Source organism: Larimichthys crocea, chromosome I (genome assembly GCF_000972845.2).
Source record: "Larimichthys crocea isolate SSNF chromosome I, L_crocea_2.0, whole genome shotgun sequence".
In the NCBI taxonomy this organism is placed as follows: domain Eukaryota; kingdom Metazoa; phylum Chordata; class Actinopteri; family Sciaenidae; genus Larimichthys; species Larimichthys crocea.
This window is the reverse complement of record NC_040011.1, coordinates 32,916,379-32,940,354: the sequence shown is the minus strand read 5'-3', so window position 1 is coordinate 32,940,354 and position 23,976 is coordinate 32,916,379. Positions and strand designations below refer to the sequence as shown.

The 23,976-nt window shown below is 42.2% G+C and overlaps 1 protein-coding gene across 2 annotated transcripts in view; it reads left to right on the top strand.

Moving 5' to 3' along the window:
• LOC104926631 (ras and Rab interactor 2) overlaps positions 1–23,653 on the top strand; it is a 34,893-nt gene extending 11,240 nt beyond the window's left edge. The window contains exons 3-13 of one of the 2 annotated variants that reach the window (XM_010740533.3): positions 6,287–6,381; positions 6,652–6,850; positions 6,958–7,072; positions 9,462–9,534; positions 10,292–10,383; positions 14,384–15,802; positions 19,264–19,346; positions 19,723–19,948; positions 20,102–20,233; positions 22,009–22,172; positions 22,500–23,653. In XM_010740533.3, the coding sequence (XP_010738835.3) occupies positions 6,287–6,381; positions 6,652–6,850; positions 6,958–7,072; positions 9,462–9,534; positions 10,292–10,383; positions 14,384–15,802; positions 19,264–19,346; positions 19,723–19,948; positions 20,102–20,233; positions 22,009–22,172; positions 22,500–22,826 (2,925 nt within the window). In that variant the 3' untranslated portion in view covers positions 22,827–23,653. Of the gene's footprint in view, positions 1–6,286; positions 6,382–6,651; positions 6,851–6,957; positions 7,073–9,461; positions 9,535–10,291; positions 10,384–14,383; positions 15,803–19,263; positions 19,347–19,722; positions 19,949–20,101; positions 20,234–22,008; positions 22,211–22,499 lie in introns of both variants that reach the window. The other variant, XM_019279256.2, reaches the window with a different exon arrangement.
• The last annotated feature ends 323 nt before the right edge of the window (positions 23,654–23,976 follow it).

The window sequence follows — 23,976 nt, the reverse complement described above, 5'->3', positions numbered from 1 at the left end:
TGAGTGTTAGCATAATATCACATGTAAATATACATGTTATAGATTCCTTTTTTTCTTTTTTTTTACAGTAATTTCAATATAAATATTACCAAAAATCATCTCATATCAGGTTTCATATCCAGGTGTGCAAAGATCACTTTTCAGACAGACACGTCACACCTTCATTTTCTGCCTTCGTTGCGTCTCGGGTAGTCTAGCTTCTATCAGCTGTTCGTTCTCAACATTCACATAAAAAGTTTCTGCTTCTGCTGTACAGTACCTTTAAATCACACAAGTGGCAGAGCTCTGTGTTTTAGAATTTTTTTCTTTTGCCTTTATGAGAGAATTTATGAAGTCATGCACAGAGGGACTATTTTACCCTGTTGAGTTTTGATCACTTCAAATTCCCACAGTATTAGTTCTGATTGAGTGCTTTTATTCATATTTTCCGGTAATGTAATAGAGCATTGATTGATGAAACATAAAAGTTAAGTTGTCTCTCAACAGTTTTCTCTCTCTTTGTGCCATACACTGAAGGAGTGCTGGAAGTGAAGAATGGCAGCCTGACAAACATCCTCACAGGAGTAATAAAACTCTCAGTCTGTCTCAGTATCTCTCTGCCTCTCGGTTTTTCCCTCTTTCTGTCCTTGTGTTTTCTTTTTCTCCCACCATCACTCACGGTGCACATTCACACAGATTATCCTCCCTGTTGCTCAACATCGCTCGCACATCAGAATAACATTTTTTTCCCTCCATGCAGTCTCAGATGTCATGATCTTGTTTTATTAAAACACTCTGTTGACTTATTTTTGAACGAATGAGCTAAATCTGTTTCCTCTCTGTCTAAATAAGTCTGTCATTAACATTCCTGCCCTGCCAGTCAAATAATAAATAGACTGTACACAAGTACTTTACAGTGTGTGTTACTGTTCCTCTGTGGGACGCCTTAGTGATAATACAGTAATGGAGAATGTTCTGCGTGGAGAGCCCTGTTGGTTTAACAATCTGACCTTTGACCTCCCACCTGTGTAAGATTCTTTCATCTTTTTTAGAGCTTTCTGCTTTCATTTGTGCCAACTCTACTAGTCTGGATATCACTTATATGAACTTATATGGTCATATCATTTTAGTTAGTGCTACATATAAGCATAAAAAGTCACAATCAGACACAAACAATCCAGAGAATACACCATAGGAAGAGGTAAACAGTGTTTATTCTGCTGAGTGGTTTGCCTTACATCCCAGAAATCAGTAGGGTTTTATTAATTATGTCCACATGCACAGAATATAATTATAGTACTAAGCTGTTTTTATGGCTAATGAAGAAGAATATTCCACTAATATTTGTGCAATCCTGCAGCTTATGTCATGTCCAAAGCATAATAAAGCATATCCAAAGACGTGTTGATATACAAGTATTTAATTATGGCTGACCATAAAAAAACAAACTGCACTAAAAACCCTGCTGAGATGCAGCTGTATGGGCATTATACATGTCCAAAGAATGCTATTAAAACCTGAGGCATAATCAACATGCCTTAATCAGAAACTTTCGGAAGAAGGCCTGATTGGGAATGTCTTAACAGAATATGCTGTTTACACGTCCTGTGTCGCATTTAAAATGTTGAATATTGTTATTTAGACTATTGTTGTTTTCAGAAATGATACCTGATGTTGAGCTGAACATGATTTGGCAATTAATGTCACTAATACACCATGAAAAATGCCATTGTCTGACTGAAAATCAGGTTTGATTTAAAGAACAAAGAGGAACAAGAGAAAATGTTTGTAGCTACTTTAAAACACTTCACTGATGTGGATGATTCATGTTGGATGCTGTTGAATTAACTGTCACTATTTTCAAAAAATCCATGTTACATATTCAGACATGAAAATCCCTCAATGAGCAGTCTAATCTTTATCTTCTGTCCATCCTCTACCTCATGACTAATGTAGCTTACACAGACACAGAGAAGTAAATCACACTGTGATAAATATGAATTACAGTAAATATGTAAAGCAGCTACAGCTGTTCATTGTAAGTCCCAGCAAGAGCCCCACTTCACTGTGTAAAATTCTTTTCGTCCGTAACGTTTTGGAAAGCAAATGGCTGCAAAACTAGTGATGCGCATCCACTCTCGAAGCTGAGACAGACCAGGATCTACAACGACCCACGAAACAAACAGTGAAAAGTTGTCTCACTTTTAATTTCCTTTGCAGTTTTTTCCACCCTCGCTTACTCTGTGAAAGCGCTCTGCATGTGTCTGTGTGTCAAAACCAAACACATAGTTTCCCATTGACTGCATCCATGGCTTTAACAGCAGCCCATGCACAGAATCACTTACCTCTGTACACACACACACACACACACACACACACACACACACACGCGCGCGCGCGCGCGCACGCACACACACACACCTCCCCTTGTGTGCGTCTGTGCATGAGATCTGCCTCTCCGCCTCAGTCTGTCTTGACTCTGCACCCATGTGTTGTGCAGAGGGAATGAAATTAATAAAGTGTGGACATGAACCAGATGAATTTGGTTCATGAAAGTGAAACAGCCTGTTGTTGTTGTTGTTGAGTGCTTTGTTCCTAAATTCCTCTGAAAGTCATCAGTGTGAAATAATGCCTGCATGGGCGCCACCATTACAGCTCCACAAGGCAGTCTGCCCAGAGCCGGTCACTCAGCAACTCTCGTGTTCACTGACCTTCATTTTATAGCTCAGGAATTTCCCATCTCTCCTCCTTTGGCCCTATTCCCTCATTTTCATTCATATAATTCAATGCCTGTCTCTTAACAGGAGCTAATAACTATGTTTCTGCTTCTTTCCATGGCCGGATTAATAACCTCTCATGGGGGCCTGTGGCAAAAATATGCATTTGGGCCCCTTTATCGCACCCCATCAGTACAGTAATCAAGGTCTTGCAATGCCATCACCATCTACCTGTAATGGCATCTTAAAGTAACGTTTTGTAGGGTTTGTGTACAGTAGCATCAGTTATGGACAGCTGTACATGTATATTTTATGATTATATTGCTTATGATCCAAAAATAGTGAGTCAACAACTTTGCTAACAGCCAAACATCTAGAGAGTGTGACAACACAAGACACAGCAGCAGCTAATATTACTGACTAGTCCAACAGCAGTCAGCCCAGCTCGGCGTCTGTCTTTCAGCCTTTTATTTCACCAAACTCTCGCCAACGCCTAAAAGTCAATTCCAGATTCACTCTTGCCCAGCGGCTTCTTGCTTGGTCACTTCAGTTTTTCTCTTTGTAGCTTCATTTATTGCCCTCTTCAACTCTTTACCTCTGCCATTCTCTGCTGAGCCCAGTTATGTTGCTTGTGTACAGTTCTGTTCTGGTGGTCATTCTGGTGTCTTTGGTGTCTTCTCGATGGTCCCAAACGGCTGCGGTACAAACACTCATACTCCCCTGGTGCTTTGAACTCACAGCCCAGGCTACTTGATTAACAGACTACGTTAACATTAGCTAACAGCAGCTACAGTTGGTAGCAGTTTGCTTTACTGTCCATCAGGAAACTCTGTAAATCAGAGGGCTGCGTCACGTACTTCTCATGGGAAAAGTTACATAGTGCAAGGGAAGTACATACTGTATATATGACACACACACTGTATCAGGTCAGGTCCATCGCAAACAATGAGCTCTGACTGTTTTTCAGTCAGCTAATGAAACTAAATACCACATCCTGCTGCAGTCTTTGTATGAACAGAACATGACTGTTCAGCACAATTACATTGTTTAGTTCATAAATTAAGTAAAGTTACTGTAATAACTTCATAATGAAGATACTCTCATAGTCTCTTAACCTTAGTTGAATGAAGTATGTTCCCTGACTTGTACGACTACACAGTCTTCAATAACCAAATCCTGTTTGTCGAAGAAGTGCTGCACAGTTAATTTAGGATTTTGCAGCATGTCAGCACAAAGGCATAAATTAGGTTTTGACACAAGGACACTGGTGCAAGACAAGATAGGTAATAAATAAGGTAATAAAGCAGGACCCATCTTTCCTTATCGTGCTGGTTGTTACTGTGTCTTAGTAGTGCATATTTTTGGCTTGTGACCCTAAATTGACTCGTAAAAGTTTAGCTGCTTGAATTTCAGTTCCTACACGAGCACTGTAAAAAGCTTTCGTTCAAAATAGTGCAAATTAGCACTTTGCAACCCCCAAACTCTGTCAACAGCTTGTCAGATCTTTGTTGTTTTAGAGAGCTGAAAGGACAGAATTTTCCAAATGTTTCCTCCCTCACAGTGCAGTCATAGTCTAGCAGAACTAATCCAGGAGTTCAAACTGACACTTTGGCTGTTTATAGCATCTGTTTTTAAGGTTTTGCTCCTGCTCCTGACAGGAAAAATGACACAGTGCTGACTCTTTCTCCCAGTGCTGGTCAGTTGTCGAGACTCTAAAAGCTATCTTCATCTCCCCTGAGGTTTAAACTGAGCATCTCCAGTCTGTGTCTGAACTGTGTAGTTGTCAGTGCTCCGCTAACACTGAAGCTAACTTGCCGACTCATGTTGTATAATAGAGTTTTGACCTGACACAAAGCCGGGGGAGTCTGTGGCTTTAACAGAGCTGGCTCCACTTAGTCCTGCAAGGGGGGGAATTAGAGGGGCCTTGTGGTGACTGTGGTCTGGCCTGGAGCCCAGCTGGTGGAGGAAAGTTTGGAAAAGGATGTCACCTAGTGGTTGAAATGTATAATGGCGGCAGATACTCTTCATTAAAAAGTAGTATCTGTCTGGAATTCTTTGTGTTTGCAATACATGGGTGGAGTTTACCACATCAAAGCGACTCTAATAATATGACAGTGATTTTCCATGTATAGTTTATATTGACATACTTGTCCTTGATTGCCTCAGATTTCTGGTCTTCATTAAATGTTGCTCTGTGGCCAGATGCAACAATATAATGTGTAAATAGGCCTTAGGAAGCCAGCAGAACATCTGCTCTGATATGTTTGAGGAGGCTTTGAATCCCAGAGGGTGCTTTAAAACTGTGGAATGAAGGAATGTGGAGATGGGTGAAGAAAAACAACAAGATGAAAGTAGTTAAAAATGAGTTGCCATCTTTATGCAACTGAGCAATTTTGTTACTCTATTTATACGTCTTTTTGGGAGGCAACTGTGCTAATTTTATCTCATGTCTAGGCCAGAGAAGAAGTAGTGGTTAAATAAGGGAAGCACATACAGTACTATACAGTACATATGACATACACACACACACACAGTCCTAGGAGGAATATAACATAACATGTTTAGCATGATTACATTGGATTGTTGTGTGAAATAAATTGATTCTATTCAGTTCCTATGTTTAGTAAAGTTACTGTAATAACTACGTAACAAAGGTCATGAGTAGCCTATGTTCCCTTAACAAACAAATTGTGAAGTTAATTTAGGATTACAGAGCATGTCACAGCAAGCAAGCACACGTGACAAGACATAAAATAGGCAATAAAGGTAATAACCAGGACCCATCATCAATGTATTCTAATGTCTGTAGACCAAAGGGTTCTCACTTCTCTAAGTGAAGTGCAGAAGAGTTGACGTGGTGCAGGGTGGAGGGGCGTAAGATGAAGATGGTGCAAGTTAGTTCTAAAAATCAGACTAACGTATGTAAATCCACTCAGATATCATAGATATCATAAACACTCCTCCAGGATGGATCCAGGACATGCCTGAGAATGTTTTTTAAGTTCTTCAGTATCAAAGAACTTAAAAAGTATGATGTGAATGCACACAATGATTAAATTAAATTAAATCCCACAATAGTTGTTGGATAAAACTTAATACAACACAAAGTCATTACTAGATGTCTGGTCTTTACCAACGAGCCACTCTGTTGACTCTTTGGTGCTTAGCATATTTTCAACACAGCGCAATCTGTTATAGTCTTATCTCTGCCAGCCTGTCCGTCATGACGTGGGAGAATTATCCAGATGTTTACATGCTGTTGTGACACATTGGGGAAAGAGTGACAAGCGTGTCTTTGCAGTGCGACTTGGGAAAATCTACCACTGTGGACGTTTTTTGACAATGCTTTGTGTCCTTGTTTCCTGCCTGTAGGAAATGAGGTCCGCACAGGAAAAATGACAAACCGTTTCCCTGCCCTTTGTTCTAGACATGACCAGTGCAGTCCCTTCGTCCCTCACTCTCGGTTTCTTCCTTCTAATTTAAGTTTGAGCAATGCCGTCGGTTTCGTTTACTGCTGTTACCCCACCTCCTCCTCTTCTTCTTCTGATATTTCCTAATAAGTCAGAGCCTCTCATTCTGTCTTCTTCCAGCTGATTGACACATTCGCGTTGGAGATTGGGGAGCTGAAGAAGGAGATGGTTCAGACCTCTCCAACAGTTGACAAGGAGCCCATGGATCTACAGGGGTAAGACCAAGGGGTTTTCCACCTTTTTTCTCATCTTCTTACACTCTTAATCAAAACTTGTCCAGTCAAGTCAACCTGACTAGTCTTTTTATAGCTCTGATCATATCTAAAATGTTATCTTGATGAGGCACATCATGTATCGTCACAAGCATGTCTTGCGTTCTGTTGAATCTGATTTCCTTCAACAGCGTTTGTAAATTCATCCATACGGTGATACTCATTTCCACCAGCAGATGGCAAACATGTTTCACTCGCTTGTCTCTCTGCCAGGCTGGAGAGTGAAGTGAGTGGTGTTTACCTGCAGTCTCCCCACTGTGGCGGTGTGGGGGGTGAAAGGGATTCTGGGTACGATTCCTTACGGAGGAGGATGAGCGTCTTGGACAGGCTGACTCAAACCCACCCGGTGTGGCTGCTCCTGGCAGTGAGTGAAGAGGAGGCCAGCCACATACTGCTCAAACAGCCACCAGGGGTGAGGGGCTAGTTATCCTGGAATATGAATGTGAATGTGTCTCCTTTGAATATGATTGATTGTATATATATATATATATATATTCCATGGCTTCTTTTTTGGTGCAGGTGTTCCTTGTCAGGAAGTCAGCCGCGCTGCAGAGGAAGGTTTTGTCTGTTCGTCTCAAGGAGAATCAGTCAGGAACACCCATCAGCCACTTCCCTGTCAGAGAGAGCCAGTACAGTAAGTACCACATTTGTTATAACCAACTGTACCTGTGAGTGCTGGATAGGTGGGGTTATCTACACCAAGATATGATTGTCAAATAGACCATCACAGAGAACAATCCCAAAGAGACTCTTTGTATTATGTTGACACTGTCCAAAATATGTTCAGTTAGCTCATTGAGTCCTTTCAGGTTGAATTGGACCAGAGAACTTAAATTGTGGTCTTTCACTTTCATTTGGTTTCCTGATTATGTCTTATTGAACCGCAGTCACACTGTGCTTTGGGTCAGGGAGTTAAAGATGTCATTTCCTGTCCGCCTCCGCATTCTCTGTACATGGATAAATTTATAACACAACTGAGAAATGACAGTACGTGATTGGAGGAACTTAGGTTTGTGTATCAGAATGGTGCAGTAGGGCTGAAAAGCGTGTTGACTTCTAAGTCTGAGTCTTACTGTCAACTGGTCTTTTAACGGAATGCAGGTACAAAGTCATGTTGCGCTGGTCTGTGTGTGTTGTGGCTGCTCTTTTGACATTCTTTAAGTAGGAAAGTTTGCTGATAATGCTTTGGCTTCACGTCTTAAACCGTGACTTGCACAACATTTGGTCACATGTTTGTTTGCGCGCCCTCAAGAGTGACATTGAACGGGAAACATGCTGGAGCTAGCTGTGTGTATGAGTGACTTCAATTTCAAATAAATCATGTACATTTCATTGGAAATGTAATATTTATGATTAGTGGTTAACATCTGTGATCTGAGACAAGGATTTATTTCTGACCATCCTTTTAATCCTACAATAATTAGACTTACTTTGAGGCGCTGTGCTTCAGTATTGGGAATTAGTCATGGAGTTGTGACAGGGCCAGAGTGTGATGACATACCAGCTGTGGATTTTCCCTGCTGAAATGACAGCACACATGAGAGGGAGGGGAGTGCCTTTGGCCTGCTTTGGCCTTTAGATGTGGATCAGCTGCTCCAGAGTTGTCCTCTCATAGAGGACAGACTGCTAGGCTTGTGCACGAAGGGTTTGAACTTTTAACCAGCAGTTTATGGTATATAAATCACTAGAACTTTTTAAGACATATTGCTCATTAACATGCACATTCTTTCTTGAAACTTGGCCTAAATATTACATTTGAAAGAGCAGGTGGTGAATGTGACCGTAGACTTGAAGAAGAAATTAAATCCATATTAGAGAAAACAGAAGCCTCAGATAAGCCAGTTTCAAAGTAAGGAAAGGTTAGTTGTGCTGTCCAGTAAAAAGCTGTAGGAATAGCTTGATGAATCAACGCAAGTGTCAAGTCTGTTGGCTGAAGAGAAGTTTAATTCCTGGTGCTACTGTTTGTGCCAAATTTCATTCCCATCCAAACAACCTATAACATAACACAAACATATTATTCTCAGTTGTTCAAGATCATCATGAAACCATGAATATATGTATGCTGAAGATATGTTTCCTGTAGGATAATTGAAGAGTTTCACCTCTTGGTGGCGGTAGACAAGAAGTCAGGGGATCACCAAAGCCATAAGAACTTATCCTTTGGGAACCTTGAATATTAAACTAGATATTGCAGTTCGTCCAATATTCATCCAGACATTTCACAAAAAAACTAAAATGTCAAACTGCTGGTATGCTAAAAAAAACCATCTGGATTTATCCTCTGGCGACCGTGAACATCTGTAAAAGATATAGAATTTGAGATATTTTAATTTTGACTAGACAGATGGACCAGTCAACCGACACTGTCAACCCTAGAGCTATGGTGCTAATGTGGCTGACAACCAGAGCCCCTCATTTCATTGGTGATAGTACAGACATGGTATTAAAATGCCATGAGTTGGATCAGTTGGGTTGTCCAACAGCTAATAACTTGGGTGTTAGGTTGAATGTGCAGCAGCTGGTTAGACTGGAAATATCAGTGGGTACTGGTACCACACCACACCACTAGCAGCCTTGCTGTCAGTGGTGGCTTGAATATATTCTCCATTGGGGGCAACCTAATACACTTCTGGTAGTGCTACAGTAGCTGTCCCAACCATCACCTACAACAATGAACTGATAAAAATGTTAACTATAGATTGTAAATTTGGTTCTATATAGCTAAAATAAAGTATATATTTGCTTGTGCTATAATATCTCGATCTCTTTGTTTGAATGAGTAGAAACCTATCGATGAGTTCCTCCTTCCTGTTTAGAACAATCTAATTCAACATTACCATTCATAAAATCGCCCGGGTATCATGACTAAAAGCAATAAACCTTCCTTGTAAAAAACTGGGCAGTGCTGGGCTTAATGACTGAACAAATGTGCCAAATGCAAATACTGGATGTGACTTCATCCAACTGAATTCATGAACTGTAATTTCATTTTTACATTTGTTATTTATTTGTTTGCGTTGCAGCCTTTTCTCTTGAGGGATCTGGGATCAGCTTTGCAGATCTGTTTCGCCTGGTTGCTTTCTACTGTATTAGCAGGTAAACAACAAACACTTCACATCCCTCACATCCCACAGCGTCTCCGTGCTCTGCTCTGTGACGGGAGGGTAATTCGAGGATGGAAACACCACGGATGAAAATAATGTTTGTTGAGTAAGCAGTCAGCTCTGAGTGCCCAAGGCTCTCACTTCTTGTTTTAGTTTGTGCCAGCTCAGGAGACACAGACAGACGCAGGAGTTAAAACAACAGACATAGGAAATAGAGGGAAATCGTGCTGCAAGCAGTCCAACACGGAGAGCTCACCCAGAGAGCTCATCAAACAGGTGTCTTAACATTTAAAAACGCAGATTATTTTTTGGAGCTGAATGTTAATTTACATTCTCATTCCAAACATGCATATATTGTATATCTCTAAATACATATCTATATGTCTTTGTAATGGAAAGACATATAGTATGTGTCAGCATATTATATTAATGATGATTGAAAGTATTTTCACTTCTCTGTATGCCAGTGTCTGGGCTTTGTTTTGCCAACCAAATATATGGAATCATCACTTTTGTTCAGGGATACAACTGTCAAATGAGGACAAGGTACATATAACTCTGACCATAAAGCGCTGACAGTTGAATCATTAACTTGTTATTGTGACAAGTACGAGTACTTAAGCATTTTAAGTCATAACTCACAGGCAGTTTCCATTCGATTGCTGCAGGTCCTCCCCTGCTTTATGTTTTTATCTTTTCTTATGTTGCATTTCTTGTGTTTATTTGTTGTCTGTCTTTTCTTGTCTCAGGGATGTCCTGCCTTTCACACTCAAACTCCCAGAGGCCATTGCATCTGCTAAGACTCAGAAAGAACTGGAGGAGGTGGCTCAGCTCGGAGCAGGTAGCCCCATATATGACTTTATGACTAACGATTTATGACGTCACAGGTTGAAGTGTGGTTTGAAATTTTGTATGTACACAACTTAAACGGCGGCTATAGGGCAGCTGTTGTAATCGGATGATCGGCGGTTTGTGTCCTTGGCCAAGATACTGAACCTCAAATTACTCTCGATGCTGCACCGTTGGTGTGTGAATGTGTGTGAATCATTAGCTCCCAAACTGATGAGTATATTAGCATATTTCATACCTTATCACTGCAGTGCTGTGGCACACCACGCTACAGGAGACACTGAACATGTTAGATTGATTTTCCTTATATTTTTGTCTGTGTAAAAATGAAAAAAATTTGATACATCCTCTCGATCAGTAAATCTGATGACCTGATGCTGGTTGGAGGTCTTTAAAGAGGCTAGGTATTCCTGGCTTTCACTCTTTTTGCTAAGCTAGGCTAATCACCTCCCAGATCCAGCTCTGTAGCAGAAATAGAAAGCACAGAAAAATGAGAGCGACTGATCATCTGATCTCAACTCTCAAGAAAGAAATTGAATTGAAGCATACTTTATGAAAGGGTGTACTATTTCTGAAACATTACCTATTCCTGCTAATAGAACTACAAGCAGAGAGTTTGGGAAACGTTTTGGTCCATTCAGACAAACTCATATAGGGCACTTGACTGCCAATCAGCTTTTTTGAATTAAAGCAATAGTTTTCACGGGTTTTACTGACACACATTGTTGTTTGTCTGGTGAGTTTGATTCCAAGAAACATACTGTAGCTCAAGAATGTGATGTTTCTGTTAGTGGAATCCAAATTGCGAATGTCAGAGCGACCTTCAACACACCGCCGAGGGAAAGCCATCTCTGCTCAGGAGTGTTTAAAATGAGGTTACCACACAACTATGACAAGACATAAAGCAGAAAATGTGGAAATGTCTGACAAAGTGTACACAGTATTCACTGTAAGTTGTTTTTTATACTGTATTGGGATGAACTGAAAGAAATGGCAGCTTAGGAAGAATGTAAAAACACCCTAGTGATGCCTGTGAGTGCTACACCTGCTACAACATGAGTTACAACAAGAGTTAATCAATTAAGCAAGCAAATGAAGATGAAACAGTCAGTGTGTGTGTGTGTGTGTGTGTGTGTGTGTGTGTGTGCAAAGGTTTTATTTATTTTTCCTTGTCAATTCACGCTGACCATTCAGGTCTGGTTTCACGGTAGATTTAGTCACTTCATCTCTGCCAAGTTATTCTAGGCTCAGCTGCTGTGAAACTACAGTACAGTGAGTCAGCTTCCTACAACAGAAGCCTACGACATAGCACAGTGCTCAGTGCGGGAGAGAAGGGAGTGGCAAGTGTAAAGCTCCAGTGGGCCGTGTGCTATCTAAACATGCATACCACCACACCACATTCGTATGAAAACACCCGAGGCTTGCAAGTGTGAGTGCCACAGTAACTGTGTCATAGGTACATGAACGTGATTTTTTTGCGCTCATATTAGCATGTTGGAATGTCTGTGGGTGTAGGCCTGCACTGTAATGCCTTTTGTACTGCTGTCCTTGCATTGGACTTGAAGGGGGAGAGAAAGAGAAATCCTTTAAGATTGAGCCAGCTTGAGCTTCTCTGAGCTAACTCATCATTAAGGGAAACTCCCCTTCTCCACTGGAAAGCTTCTATTTAAAGACAAAAAGCAGACTGCCAGTTGTGGAATCTGATCACGGACATGTAAAACACAAACATGATCCAAACAGTTTCAGACGTTTGATTATTGCAGTGACTTAGCAACTGGTTTGCCTGCTCAGAGGGCATGGACGGTGTTGCTATGCTAGAAAGACACCGTTTTAGCATTTTCATAGGCATGTTTTACTTTTTATACGCTGGTCTTGATCATAAAAATTCAGTCAATGGTGGACATTTCACATGTCAGAAGAATTCAACTTTTTTAGCCAAGGTAGCAAGCTGTTTCTTTGGTCCACTGGTCAGTCCACCATTCTGGTCCAGAATGACACCTCAATGGTGTTGGATGGACTGTTATGAAATGTCGTCCTCTTCGGGACGAACAAAACATTTCATCTCAGGTCAACATTTGAATTTGTCATATACTGTACATTGATTTATGACTTATTAAGTGGAAAAATTAGTGAGTGACTGAAACTAAGATGGCTAATGGTAAATATTATACCTACTTGACATCAGTCATAGATAGATAGGGTTCTAATGTTAGCATTTGGCATTAGCACCAGCATTTAGCTCAAATCTATGCCTAATTACAGCTTCACAGAGCTGCTAGTATGGCTGTAGACTCTGTATATATATTGTATATTCTGAAGTAGTCACCTCAGCAGTCTTTATTTGACAAAGGCTCACATAGAAACATTTCCCGGTTGTGTATATGTATAATGTTGCTAGGCAGCTGGACTTACAAGATCATGTGAGAATCTCGCCAGGCTTTAATGCGCTTGTGTCAGACTCAGCGGTTTGGACAAATCAGTGTTCTACAGCATGAGATATGATGATTTAGCCCTAGGTGTGCATGACAACCACTGACAGTATAAAGAATGGACGGCGTATGTGTGACGACCACGCTGTTAATTCTGCAGTTGTCATGAACGGGGAAATTAGCCATAGAGACCAAAACTGTTTTTTGTACCAGGCTGTAAACATGTTTATTTCTGCTGTGAAGTTGGACATTTGAACATGGGGACTTATGGAGACTGACTCGTTCTGTAGCCAATATACATATACATACATTTATGCTGAATTTCAACCATGTTGCTACTTGTAATTCTATTCCTTCTATTTTCAACTGGACTATAAGTGACCAAATTATTCTCAGCCATTAGTCGAATTAACCTTTTTCAATTAAATATCACAGATAAATATTAACATACTATAAATCAAAGGGAATAAAACACATTTTTATAGCAGAGTATCCTTTAGTAAAGTCAGTTAGTATTATGTGCTATTTGGAGTGGGCTGTCTGCTGCAGTCTTGTGGACAGACTCCACAGTGTCAGATGGTCGTTGCTCACATGGACCGGTAAGAATATCACAGGCAGATTTCAGTCTCCAGACACGGAGGTATTATAAGACACACTCAACTGCTCTATCAGCTGGACCCTGGGTCTTTATTGCCCCAGGAATTCAAGGAGTTAACACTTCCATTTTTAGACTGCAGGAACAGTCATCACTGGGCTTATGTTGCAGTCACCGCATGGACATTCTAAAGTGGTGCACTTTGCCCGTTCTTTTTAGTTCGGGTTAAATCATTGTCTTATAACGACATAATTATACTTGGATTCAAAAGAATCTTTCTTTTCAAGTGGTTATTAAAGCTGAGCGAGTTAGCATGAGAACTGTCTTGCCAAATAGCTTGAAAACAATGGAATGATTCAGTGGAAAAACACACAGAGGACATCAGAACAGGAGCAAATGTCCTCCACGCTTGCACTGTCAGTCTAAAAAAGAAGACAGGGAAATCACACAAGTAACGTTTGCAGACAGCAGCAGATTCATTTGACAAAAAATGGGCCAAAATCTAGTGGAGCCACAGGGAAATACTGCACAATGTACAAGTGTGAGAGGAGGAAAACAGAGCAGGAAGAGGGAGTGGAGGAACTGTGAGCACTGTGGTGTGTTTGAGCCCTCCCACTCTGTGATTAGCATGGGCGACTCCCTCTTTGTGTGTCGGCAACCAGTGATTCAGAGCAAAGAGACGCAGGGCAGAGCTCACTACACTTCTTCCAAGACGCGACCAAGCAGAGACACGTAGAAAGAAAACTTTGAAGTAACATCTGAACTGTTGGTGAGAGAAAGTTGTTGTTCTTTTAGCTTTTCTTTAAATAGATCTTGTAACTTTAAGACTCCTCATTGGACAATTTGAAGTTCAGTCACCAATAGAGGTTATCAGTGGGTGAACTTCATGTATTCCAATGAGAAGTGTGTGTTTGCTTTAGGGTTAGTTAATGTTTGCCTCTGAGTGTTTTGGTATCTGTGTGTTGCAGGTTTCTGGGACTCTGTCCTGTGCAGTCAGCGTCGCACCTCTCCCAGTCCCCGTCGCCCTCTGAGCCGTACTCTCAGCCCCCAGCGAACTAACAGGAACAAGGAGGTCAAAGGGTCACCGCAGAGGCACACCGGATCCCACTGCGACAGTGCACCCCCGACCCTACGATCCCACGCTCCTCCACCTTCCTTTTATCTGGAGAGGAGACATTCCAGCGGTCCTCTGTGCTTCGTCAACCCCCTGTTTCTCCAGACCCATCACCACCACCGCCACCGCGAGGACGATCCACCTTCACATGCTGTCAAGTCCGACAACGACCTAGAGAATGTGGGTAAAGCGTCTGTGAAGCCGTTAACCAGCAGTCAAGGTAGCGAGCACCACGTGGATACGATCAAACTGAACGGCAAATCACGGCCTCCTCCCCCTCGCCCCCCTCCCCCGCGCTCGATGCCACGCCGACGTCCCGCCCCGCCTCCACCTGGACCTCCAGCAGCTACCACCAGACCCAAGAGCATGCCAGTGGCTGTTGCTGTGTCTGCAAAGCAACAACAGCACTCCTGCAAGCGCCCAGCGCCCGCTCGGCCACCAATGGGTGCAAGGCACAGCAGCCCGTCCAAAGCTGCTAGCTCACCAATCCCCGTGCCATCAAACCCACCACCTCCAAGACCTAAGAAACCTGATCTGGAAGCTCACCGCTGTCACATTGCCCTCGATGACGAGACCATTGCTAAGGCTCTGTCCCGTGCCAAGCTTCCACCATGCCAGCCTCCACCTACTGTCCCTGCAGATGTACTACTGGAGAACAACGCTGGGAATCCGTCCATACCTAATGAGAGGGGACGCCAGCGACTCAGTGACATGAGCATGTCAACTTCTTCCTCTGACTCACTGGAATATTCACAGTCCCCTGGATTTTCCCTGGGCCTGGCCCCTAGCCCATCCAGACACCTTAATCATCAAGACCCAGTGGAGGACAGCAGTGAGGATGATGAGGACGGGGAAGAAGATGAGGAGGAAGACTACGGGGTGGGCCTGGAGACTGATTTAGAAATGCGCCTCCGTCCATCCTTCAAAGCGAGGCGGCGAAGGGTCGGCGTGAGCCTGGGTGGCGGCTCTTTTATCCTCCCCAGGGCCCTAAAGGGACGCTTCCGCAAGGTGAGCGGCATGCTCAGCTCCCTCATGACCCCAGAGAGACGGGCGGTGAAGAGGATCGCAGAGCTGTCCAGGGACAAAAGCTCGTACTTTGGCTCGCTGGTCCAGGACTACATCAGCTTTGTTCAGGAGAACCGAGGCTGTCACACATCAGGGATGGATTTTCTGCAGACTCTCAGGCAGTTTATGACACAGATGAAGGCATACCTCCGCCAGAGCTCCGAGCTGGACCCCCCTATAGAGTCGCTCATACCTGAGGACCAGATCGGTAAGTCTGCAGAGAGAGTCTTTTAAAAGCATGAAGGTAAAGGTACTTGGTTGCATGTTGGATCATGTGTCCTGACTTTCGTGAGACATCTGCTCATTGTTGCGTGGGCACACGTGTGATGTTTTAGTCATATCCCATCTCTGACGTCATTCGTCTGTTTTCCTTCCAGTTTTTAATGTGAGAAGTAAACCCTCAGTGCTGCTCAGGAAAAGCTTTCAAAATGACTTCATTCATTCACAATGTGCAGTGAACGGCCAGGCTCGCCATTGTCATGGGAATCAGACGTACCAGCTGAAGTTTTCCATATTAGTCTGTCTCATTACTGGTGTTGACTTACAGAAGTGCCAACATGTGTGCCCCAATGAGTTATTCTTGGCCTCTGTTTGTCCGCAAGAGCTGACAGAGATTCAGAAAGGCGCCAATTAAATTTTTTAGAGCTGCTTGGCATTTCACCACAATGTGGTACCTACTGAAAGGTCTCTGTAGCATCAAATCTCAAAGAAATTCCAAAAGACAGCATTGAATGATTTTTCAAAGTCTCTTTGAGCCAGAATCTTTGTATTGTTGTTCTTTTTTTTTTATCAACATTTCAACGTTTGAGCACTTAAGCTTCTTCCATTTCGTAGAAAAACAACATGATGTGATATTGGTGCTAAACATTTACACTGACTGAGGTCATGATGATTGTATAAATAAAGTTTGCAGGCTCTATCAAAGGGATGTTTCATTCCAAACAGATTATTCTGGACTGGAGCATTTGCATGAATATGTAAGTCTTTGCACTCATCTCACATCCCTTGTTCATTGTAAACAACAAACAACAGCGAAGCCTTGTTGAGAGACAGAGAAGTGATCCATTCTGGTCGCGCTAACAGACCACAGATAGGCACGTAAAGCGCCTTGCGCTCACAGACGTTCCCTTTGCAGAGGGGAAATGTGACGTTTTGTTTTTTTAAAGTAAGGATAAAGTTTAATAGTTTTATCTGAGCTGGAATTCTAATGTAGATTTTCAGAATGTTGCAAAATGACATCTTGTGATTTTTCTGAGCTACGGGCAGGAGCTCAGCAATGCAGTCATGCTGACATCATGCTGCAATCCAACACAATGTGTTTAAAAGAAAGAAGAAGTGGAGTGTGGCTGATGTCTGTGAGTGTTTACAGAGAGACTGAGAACAGCGTGGTTACGTTATGACTGAACGTCTGACATCCCGGGATGCTGAAGTCAGACAAATATTTTGCGCTTGTTGTAAAAGTCGAAACTTTTTGAGTACTTGCAGCGACTGTAATACTTTAGTACTAACAGAGAGGTCAAGAGGTGAAGTGATTGATTGGACAGTTGGTTTATTTGCAAAGGGCGGTGTGCAACTGTCAACACACCCTAACTTATGACGGTGACTGCGAGGGGACAAACAGAAAGAGGATGTGAGCTCAAAGATAAGGCTGTCAGCCAGAAAGCTGCATATATTGAAAGATTGCTTTCACATACATTTACTTATATTGTTGTGTGTGTGTGTGTACACTTATCACAGACTCTACTACAGTTGTTGCAGTTGGAGGGAAAGCCTTTGAGCAGGTTGTAGTCTAGATAAAGCCCAATAACAGGCATTGCTCAATATGAAAAGGAAATGAGCCTTTCTGGAGGCAGTCAGGAAGTCCACGTCTGTGTGTGTGTTCCTATTTACATACTACAGTGTGTCCAGTTGTGTGTCCTAGCTTTATACCCCTCCTTGTGTGCACATGAAGATCTGTGGGTCTCTGTAAACACCTCAGGCCACTCCTACGCTCATGACTTCAGATTTATTTGTCTCAGCAGTGTGCAGTAAAGGACTGCCAAACCTTTACCTCAAGCGACCCACAACACTCGGACACTGGGCTCACAGACACAACGCGGAGGCTTGTGCTGTAGTGTAAGGGGAGTGTGTTCACGCTGTGCTCCTCTCGTGTTTCTCTGACTCATCACGAAGGCGAGAGAGCTTCTCCACAAAGAGCAGGATTCTTGTGTCCGCACGCTCGCTTTTGTTTACGCAAGTTACAAAACATGCGTTGGGTCCTGCGTGGCCCATTGCATAAGCATGGTTCTAAACTCTGCCTGGAGGCTGGAGATGCTTGTGCATGAATAGTTAGTGCCAGTGTCGCAACTGAACAATGAGACACAATTGTGTAAATCGGCATTCTGTACATAGCGGAGGTAGGCAGGAAGTTATTCGAAGCCTATGCATGTAGGTGAAGTACAGATGGAGCCATTGTGGAGGTTGGAGCGCAACTTTTTTACTGCTGAATGAATGGTAGACTTATGAATAGGGTTTCATGTTGGATCTGCTTCCGAGTTGGATTCTTCAAGGTCAGACTCGAGCTGAGACGCCAACAAATCTGCCACTCTTTAACTCAAACATTCAGTTTGCCCTTTAGCTGAACAGCAAATATGTAATCTATCTGACATTTAGTTCCTGGAATGTCAAACTTTGAGGTTAATTATAAATGATCTGAGAGGTACACGTTTGATTGTATGTAAAGTGTTCAACGTTAACAGGACGTTAGCTTTGGTCTTTTTGACTCGAATAAAACATGAACTCTTTTCCAAAGAAGAGCCAGAGGCTGAGAGAGACAAAGTCAGAAAATATGAACAGATGGACTAACACATTGGTTTGTTGTTTTCGTGGGATTTGTTGACAAAATATAAAAGAATTCCAGCCTTTCCCTCACATCGTCACTTTACTGTAACTGTGTCTGCAGTGGAATTCAAAGGACATGTCTGGGATTATTTATCCCCCAACAACAAAGAGCATGGACTTAAATGGAAACAGGCGTCTCATTATGGAGTTAATGTACTGTGTAATGTCTGTTGAACAATGACACCCTGAATGAACAAGCTGAAGATCATTACTCCCCCTCCCCGACATCAACCTCAAATTACAGTGCCGCACACGTCATTATAATAGATTTGGCCTGTTCCAGAAATCAATATAAAACATTTCTTCTGCAGTGAACGTGCTTCTTTCTTCTCTCTTATTTGCAAAGTGTTGAAGTCTGTGAGGAAAATGGAATGTGATCTGGTCTTTTCGATAATATCCCTTGGAAACGTTGGGGTGGGAAAGTTGGGAACTTGTCTCCACTTTAATTCAGCTTGAATGCAGCTTAATACTATAATATTTTAGTGTGGTATAGTCTCATAGACTTATCTTTAATCTCATTGTTGTGGTTTGTGTTGGGCTGATATGCAGTTAACTGTGTAGATAAGTGTTTGTCCTCTCTTATTCCCGTAATCATAGTGTTTGTTCTTGTAACATTTTATAGTAGCTGTCAGAGCAGTTTCAGTGGAATGAGCCCCGTCATTGGTTGATGATGCATGCTCAGTTATAAAAATCTGACTCATTTGTTTGCTTACGGATTTCTTCATCTGCTGGCACCAAACATGTCTGCTTCTCATTTAACTGCGTGTGTGTGTGTGTTGTCTTCTACAGACCAGGTGCTAGAGAAGGCCATGCACAAGTGTGTCCTAAAGCCTCTGAAGAGTGTGATCGAGGTGGCTTTACATGACTTCCAGGTGAGAGACGAGCAGAATCTTTTCATCTTCTAACGTATCATGTTTCACACTGTCATAGGAAAATGATACGCCAGATAAAGATCGCTTTATTCAAAACACAGGAGACATTGGACACACGTGAACTCACTCATCAACAATAATTAGATAAGATTAGAAACATCAAAGGCACAATATTAATGATCTTTTAAAGAGGTACTGAACATTAAACATGTTTTTTGAACAGTAAACTAAATTACTGTTACTGTACTGTGATGAAAAGACTCTGCATTTAATTGGTTGAAAAAAGACAATGCTAACAGATTTTGAGGGTGCAATTACAGACTACGGATGACTGGGTAAACTAACCGCACTGTTGACTTGGCTCGGTTGTCCACAGCTGAGCAGCGGAGCTTGGCAGCAGCTGAAAGAGAACCTGGCCCTGGCTAAGATGAAGAAGCCCCACGAGTTAGGGGTGGACGGAGCTGTGCCGCCTGACCCCGTGGCTATTGAGAAGATCTGCAACAAGTTCCAAAACATGAGGAAGATGTACTCCCCTGAGAAAAAAGTGTCACTGCTGCTGCGTGTGTGCAAACTCATCTACACCATCATGCAGGATAACTCAGGTATGAGGAGTTTATTTACACACTCAGACTAAAATGAATTTAGTTTGATTTGAGTCTACAGTCACTTTACAGTGAAGTCCTACGTTCTCTCTGTCTGACCCATGTGACCGCCACACCTACCCGCCTCTCTGCTCTCTGTCTGCATCCTTCCAGGCAGGATGTACGGTGCCGATGACTTCCTGCCCATGCTGACTTATGTTGTGGCTCAATGTGACATGCCCCAGCTGGATACAGAGATCCAGTACATGATGGAGCTGCTGGACCCATCTCTGCTGCAAGGAGAGGGTAGGTCCTGTTGGTTCATGTCAGTGATCCAACTTTCTTGGTATAAAATGTAGTTGGAAAAAAATAAAAAATTTACAAAAAAAGAACAATGTCAAATAATAAAGTATGGAGCTGGTCTGGGTGTCTTTAGCCTAGCTTAGCATAGAGACTAGAAGCGGAGGGAAACAGTTAGCAGTAAACAAAATAAGACCTCAAAAGCTTACAAAATAACAAGTTCTGCCTTGCTTGTTTACATTTAAAGACATTTAAAATCAGTTCTAATTAAAATAAATTGCATGGTCCCAAAACTTTATGATCAATAATTGTTGTGTGAGCAAGTTGCCAGATCGTCTATAAAACATAGAATCCACACACTACATACAGTTTCAACCCATTTGACAACACAACCTGGCAACCCGTGACCGACCTACTGTAGGTTAAAATGTCAATGTTCAGGAATACAGTGCTGAATTAGCTGAATTATTTCACATAGCCAGAACCACAAATAGTTTTTGCCAGTGGATGCATTAAACACAGAACCAGGCTATCTGTGCACAGTCTCTGGGCTAGGTTAGGCTAACCATGTGCTACCTTCAGCTCCGTACTGCATCCATGCAGATCTCTGAATGTGTAAATTTGGTAAATACACTGCGAATAAGTGCATTTACCAAAATGTTGTACTGTTCCTTTAAAACGTACAGTGAGGATACACAAAAATAAGCACATAGCACAGCGGGGAAACCCAGGAACTTCCCTTTTATCTGTGTAGCTCACATAAAATTGGCGAACACTTGACCAGTAGCATAGACTCCTAAGTTTCTATTTTCAGAAGACGTGAACCTCCACTTCAAGTTATGTAACGCTGGATGCCCTTCTTCATGAGGTCGGGCAGGTTACAGTGTGGTGTGAGGTTAATGTGCATCCCAGCCTGTTGTGTAACCTAGTCTAGTCAGTGGAAGGTCAGTCTGGGAGGAAGCCCTTAAGTGTTTGTGAACGGAAGGCACACCTCCAGCTGAATGGTTGGAAGTGATTGACACCATCAACAGGCCCACCCTCCCCAAGTTCATATTCGTAAGTGAAAGCTAGAAAGATTAAACAAGTTTCGATGCTTATTTGATTTCAAAATAAATGTGTTTGCCATCCTTCTCATTTATTTAGGAAATTTAGAGAAGAAGTTAACTCTAAAACTCTGGAATGTTGCTCATCACTGCACTACAGTCTAGACTGAAGATAAGATGAATACTTCTGCAGTATTGTGATCAGAACCATCAACGTCTGCATTATCACATGCTGCTGAAGTAAATGTTTTCTTGTGGGAGATGGAGTCACTCGTTTCGTGATCCTTTGAGCTCATTCTAACACGGGTCAGCACCACTTCAGCTGAGTTGAGGTGAGGTTACTGAGAAATGCAGACGTAGGAAGGAAAGCCCTTACAAAATTAGTAGGAAATTCCATTCAGTGTTTGACTTGAATGGGCTGGAACAGGTTCAGAGGAAAGCGGAGGTTGAACCCTCCCAAGATGAAATATTTTCCGATTAGCGTCAACCTGCCTGGCACGTACAGTAAGCTCATTGTACAATCACTGAAATGTTATGTGGAACCTTTGGTAAATAATTTTTCTTCTGATTTATTTCTGTTACAAATGAGGAAGTGTTTGTCCTTTCTTGATAACTCATCACATCCACCCAGTCCTCTGCTTTCATTTCTCATTCATGGATAACTCACCGCGATCTGTTTGGTTTTGTTTTCTCCATCTATCCTTAAACACCTTCCTCTCTTTTCTAAACCCCCCACAGGAGGTTACTACCTGACCAGTGCGTACGGCGCCATGGCCCTCATCAAAAACTTCCAGGAGGAGCAGGCAGCCCGGGTGCTGAGCTCCGAGGCCAGGAACACTCTTCACCAGTGGCACCGCCGGCGCACTGCCCAGCGTTCAGCGCCAACTGTGGACGACTTTCAGGTATCACGCCTGACCTGAACCCCCTGAGCGTCCATGCAGTGAGTCTAAGTTGTACCAATTCCAAATACATCCAAACATCATGTTCGGGCATTGGAGCGGTGCATGAAGGGTGCTGTGTTTTGGCCCTCCTCAGTGGAAAGGAATGTTTCTACTAACATGACAGCATGTAGACCTAACACTGTGGTTTAGAGTTTGTGTAGAAAGTTCCACCTAGTGGAATATTTAAGAACTGCATGCACTTTCTGCCTGCTTGACTCATCAGTAATGCAGATTTTTTTGTCTTACCTGACAAATGTTAACACTTTGTGTTTCTCTCTTTGTCTGTAGAATTACCTCCGTATAGCCCTGCAGGAAGCAGACACGGGCTGCACGGCCAAAACCCTGATTGTCCACCCATACACAACCACCGAGGAGGTCTGCTCAGTCTGCGCCTACAAGTTCAAGATCCCCGACCCGGAGAACTACGCACTGTTTCTGGTCACAGAGGACACCAGCCAGCAGCTCGCCCCGGACACACACCCTCAGCGAATCAAAGCTGAGCTCCACAGCCGGCCCCGTACACAAGTCTTCCACTTTCTGTACAGGAAGGTGCCTAACCTTAACCTCTGTATCCCTGCCGTCATACACAATGGAAACTGCCTTCAGGTCGAATAGTGGAGGAGAATGTCACAGCTTGCCACACTTGATCCTTAACATTTGTTTTGTGGTGTTCTCGTGGTGCTTGTATATGTTTGTTTTGTAGATAGATTTGAGGATGACTGAATGGAAACTAGGCTGTATATTGGTATATTGATGCAGATATAAAATGTCTTAGATCGAATATGATGTTGTGTAGATGATTTAGAAGATGGACTCTGGAAAGTGCTCAAAACTGTGGTTCAGATTTGAATGGTTCGTTCAAGATTTAAGTGGAAATGATAGAATACAGAGGCTGGTTTGCAGGATTTTTAGCATGGGAAGTGTGGAGGTGAAAAGTATGTCAAACATCTTTAAAGCAGAGGTCATACAGTTAATATTGTGTTCTAATGTAACTAACATTTGCCTTAACTGCTGTTATCACAGGTGCCTTCTAAAGGAATTGAACATATTGTATGCTACTGAAAGCTTTCAGCTGTCGTCCAGCGTTTAGTCTGCTTTCATCTAAATGATCCTGATACAAGCTTCATGCTAAAACATTGTCAATGAACTATTGTAAAAGTTATGATTGTTTTTTTGGGGGGGTTATTTTCTGCAGTTGCTGGTCAATTGCAGCGTGTATGTCTGTGTAGAAATATTTTTATATTCAAATGTCTCCTTTTTCATCACTAAAGTGACAAAGATTTGTATTCTGATTTAATATTTCTGCTCTGGACTCAATAGTGGACGTGGATTTATGCCAGTTATTTCTCAAAAGTCTATTTTAAAGCAACACTGTTTCTACTGTTTGTTATGGAAAGCTCAAAGCTGACTGTGGAAATACATAAAGTTCTCTTCAAACGAGACTACTTGCTGACTCCGACTTAATATTGTTCTTCAGGAAATGTTGCTTCATTATTTTAGAGAGGAAGTGTCAAATCCTGGGTGTGATATCAGATTTCTTTGGGGCACATTATTACGCCGACTGCACAGAACAATGGATCAGTGGATTTGTAGTCCACATACAAACACCTATAAGATCAAATAAAACATATTTTCATTTCATACACATTTCAACCCACAAACTGTATACATGTATAATTTATCTGATTTTAAATGTGTTTCTAACCTACTACAGGAATCTAAATGACAGTTGGTACAGTTTTGTTGGTTTGATATATAAAGTCAA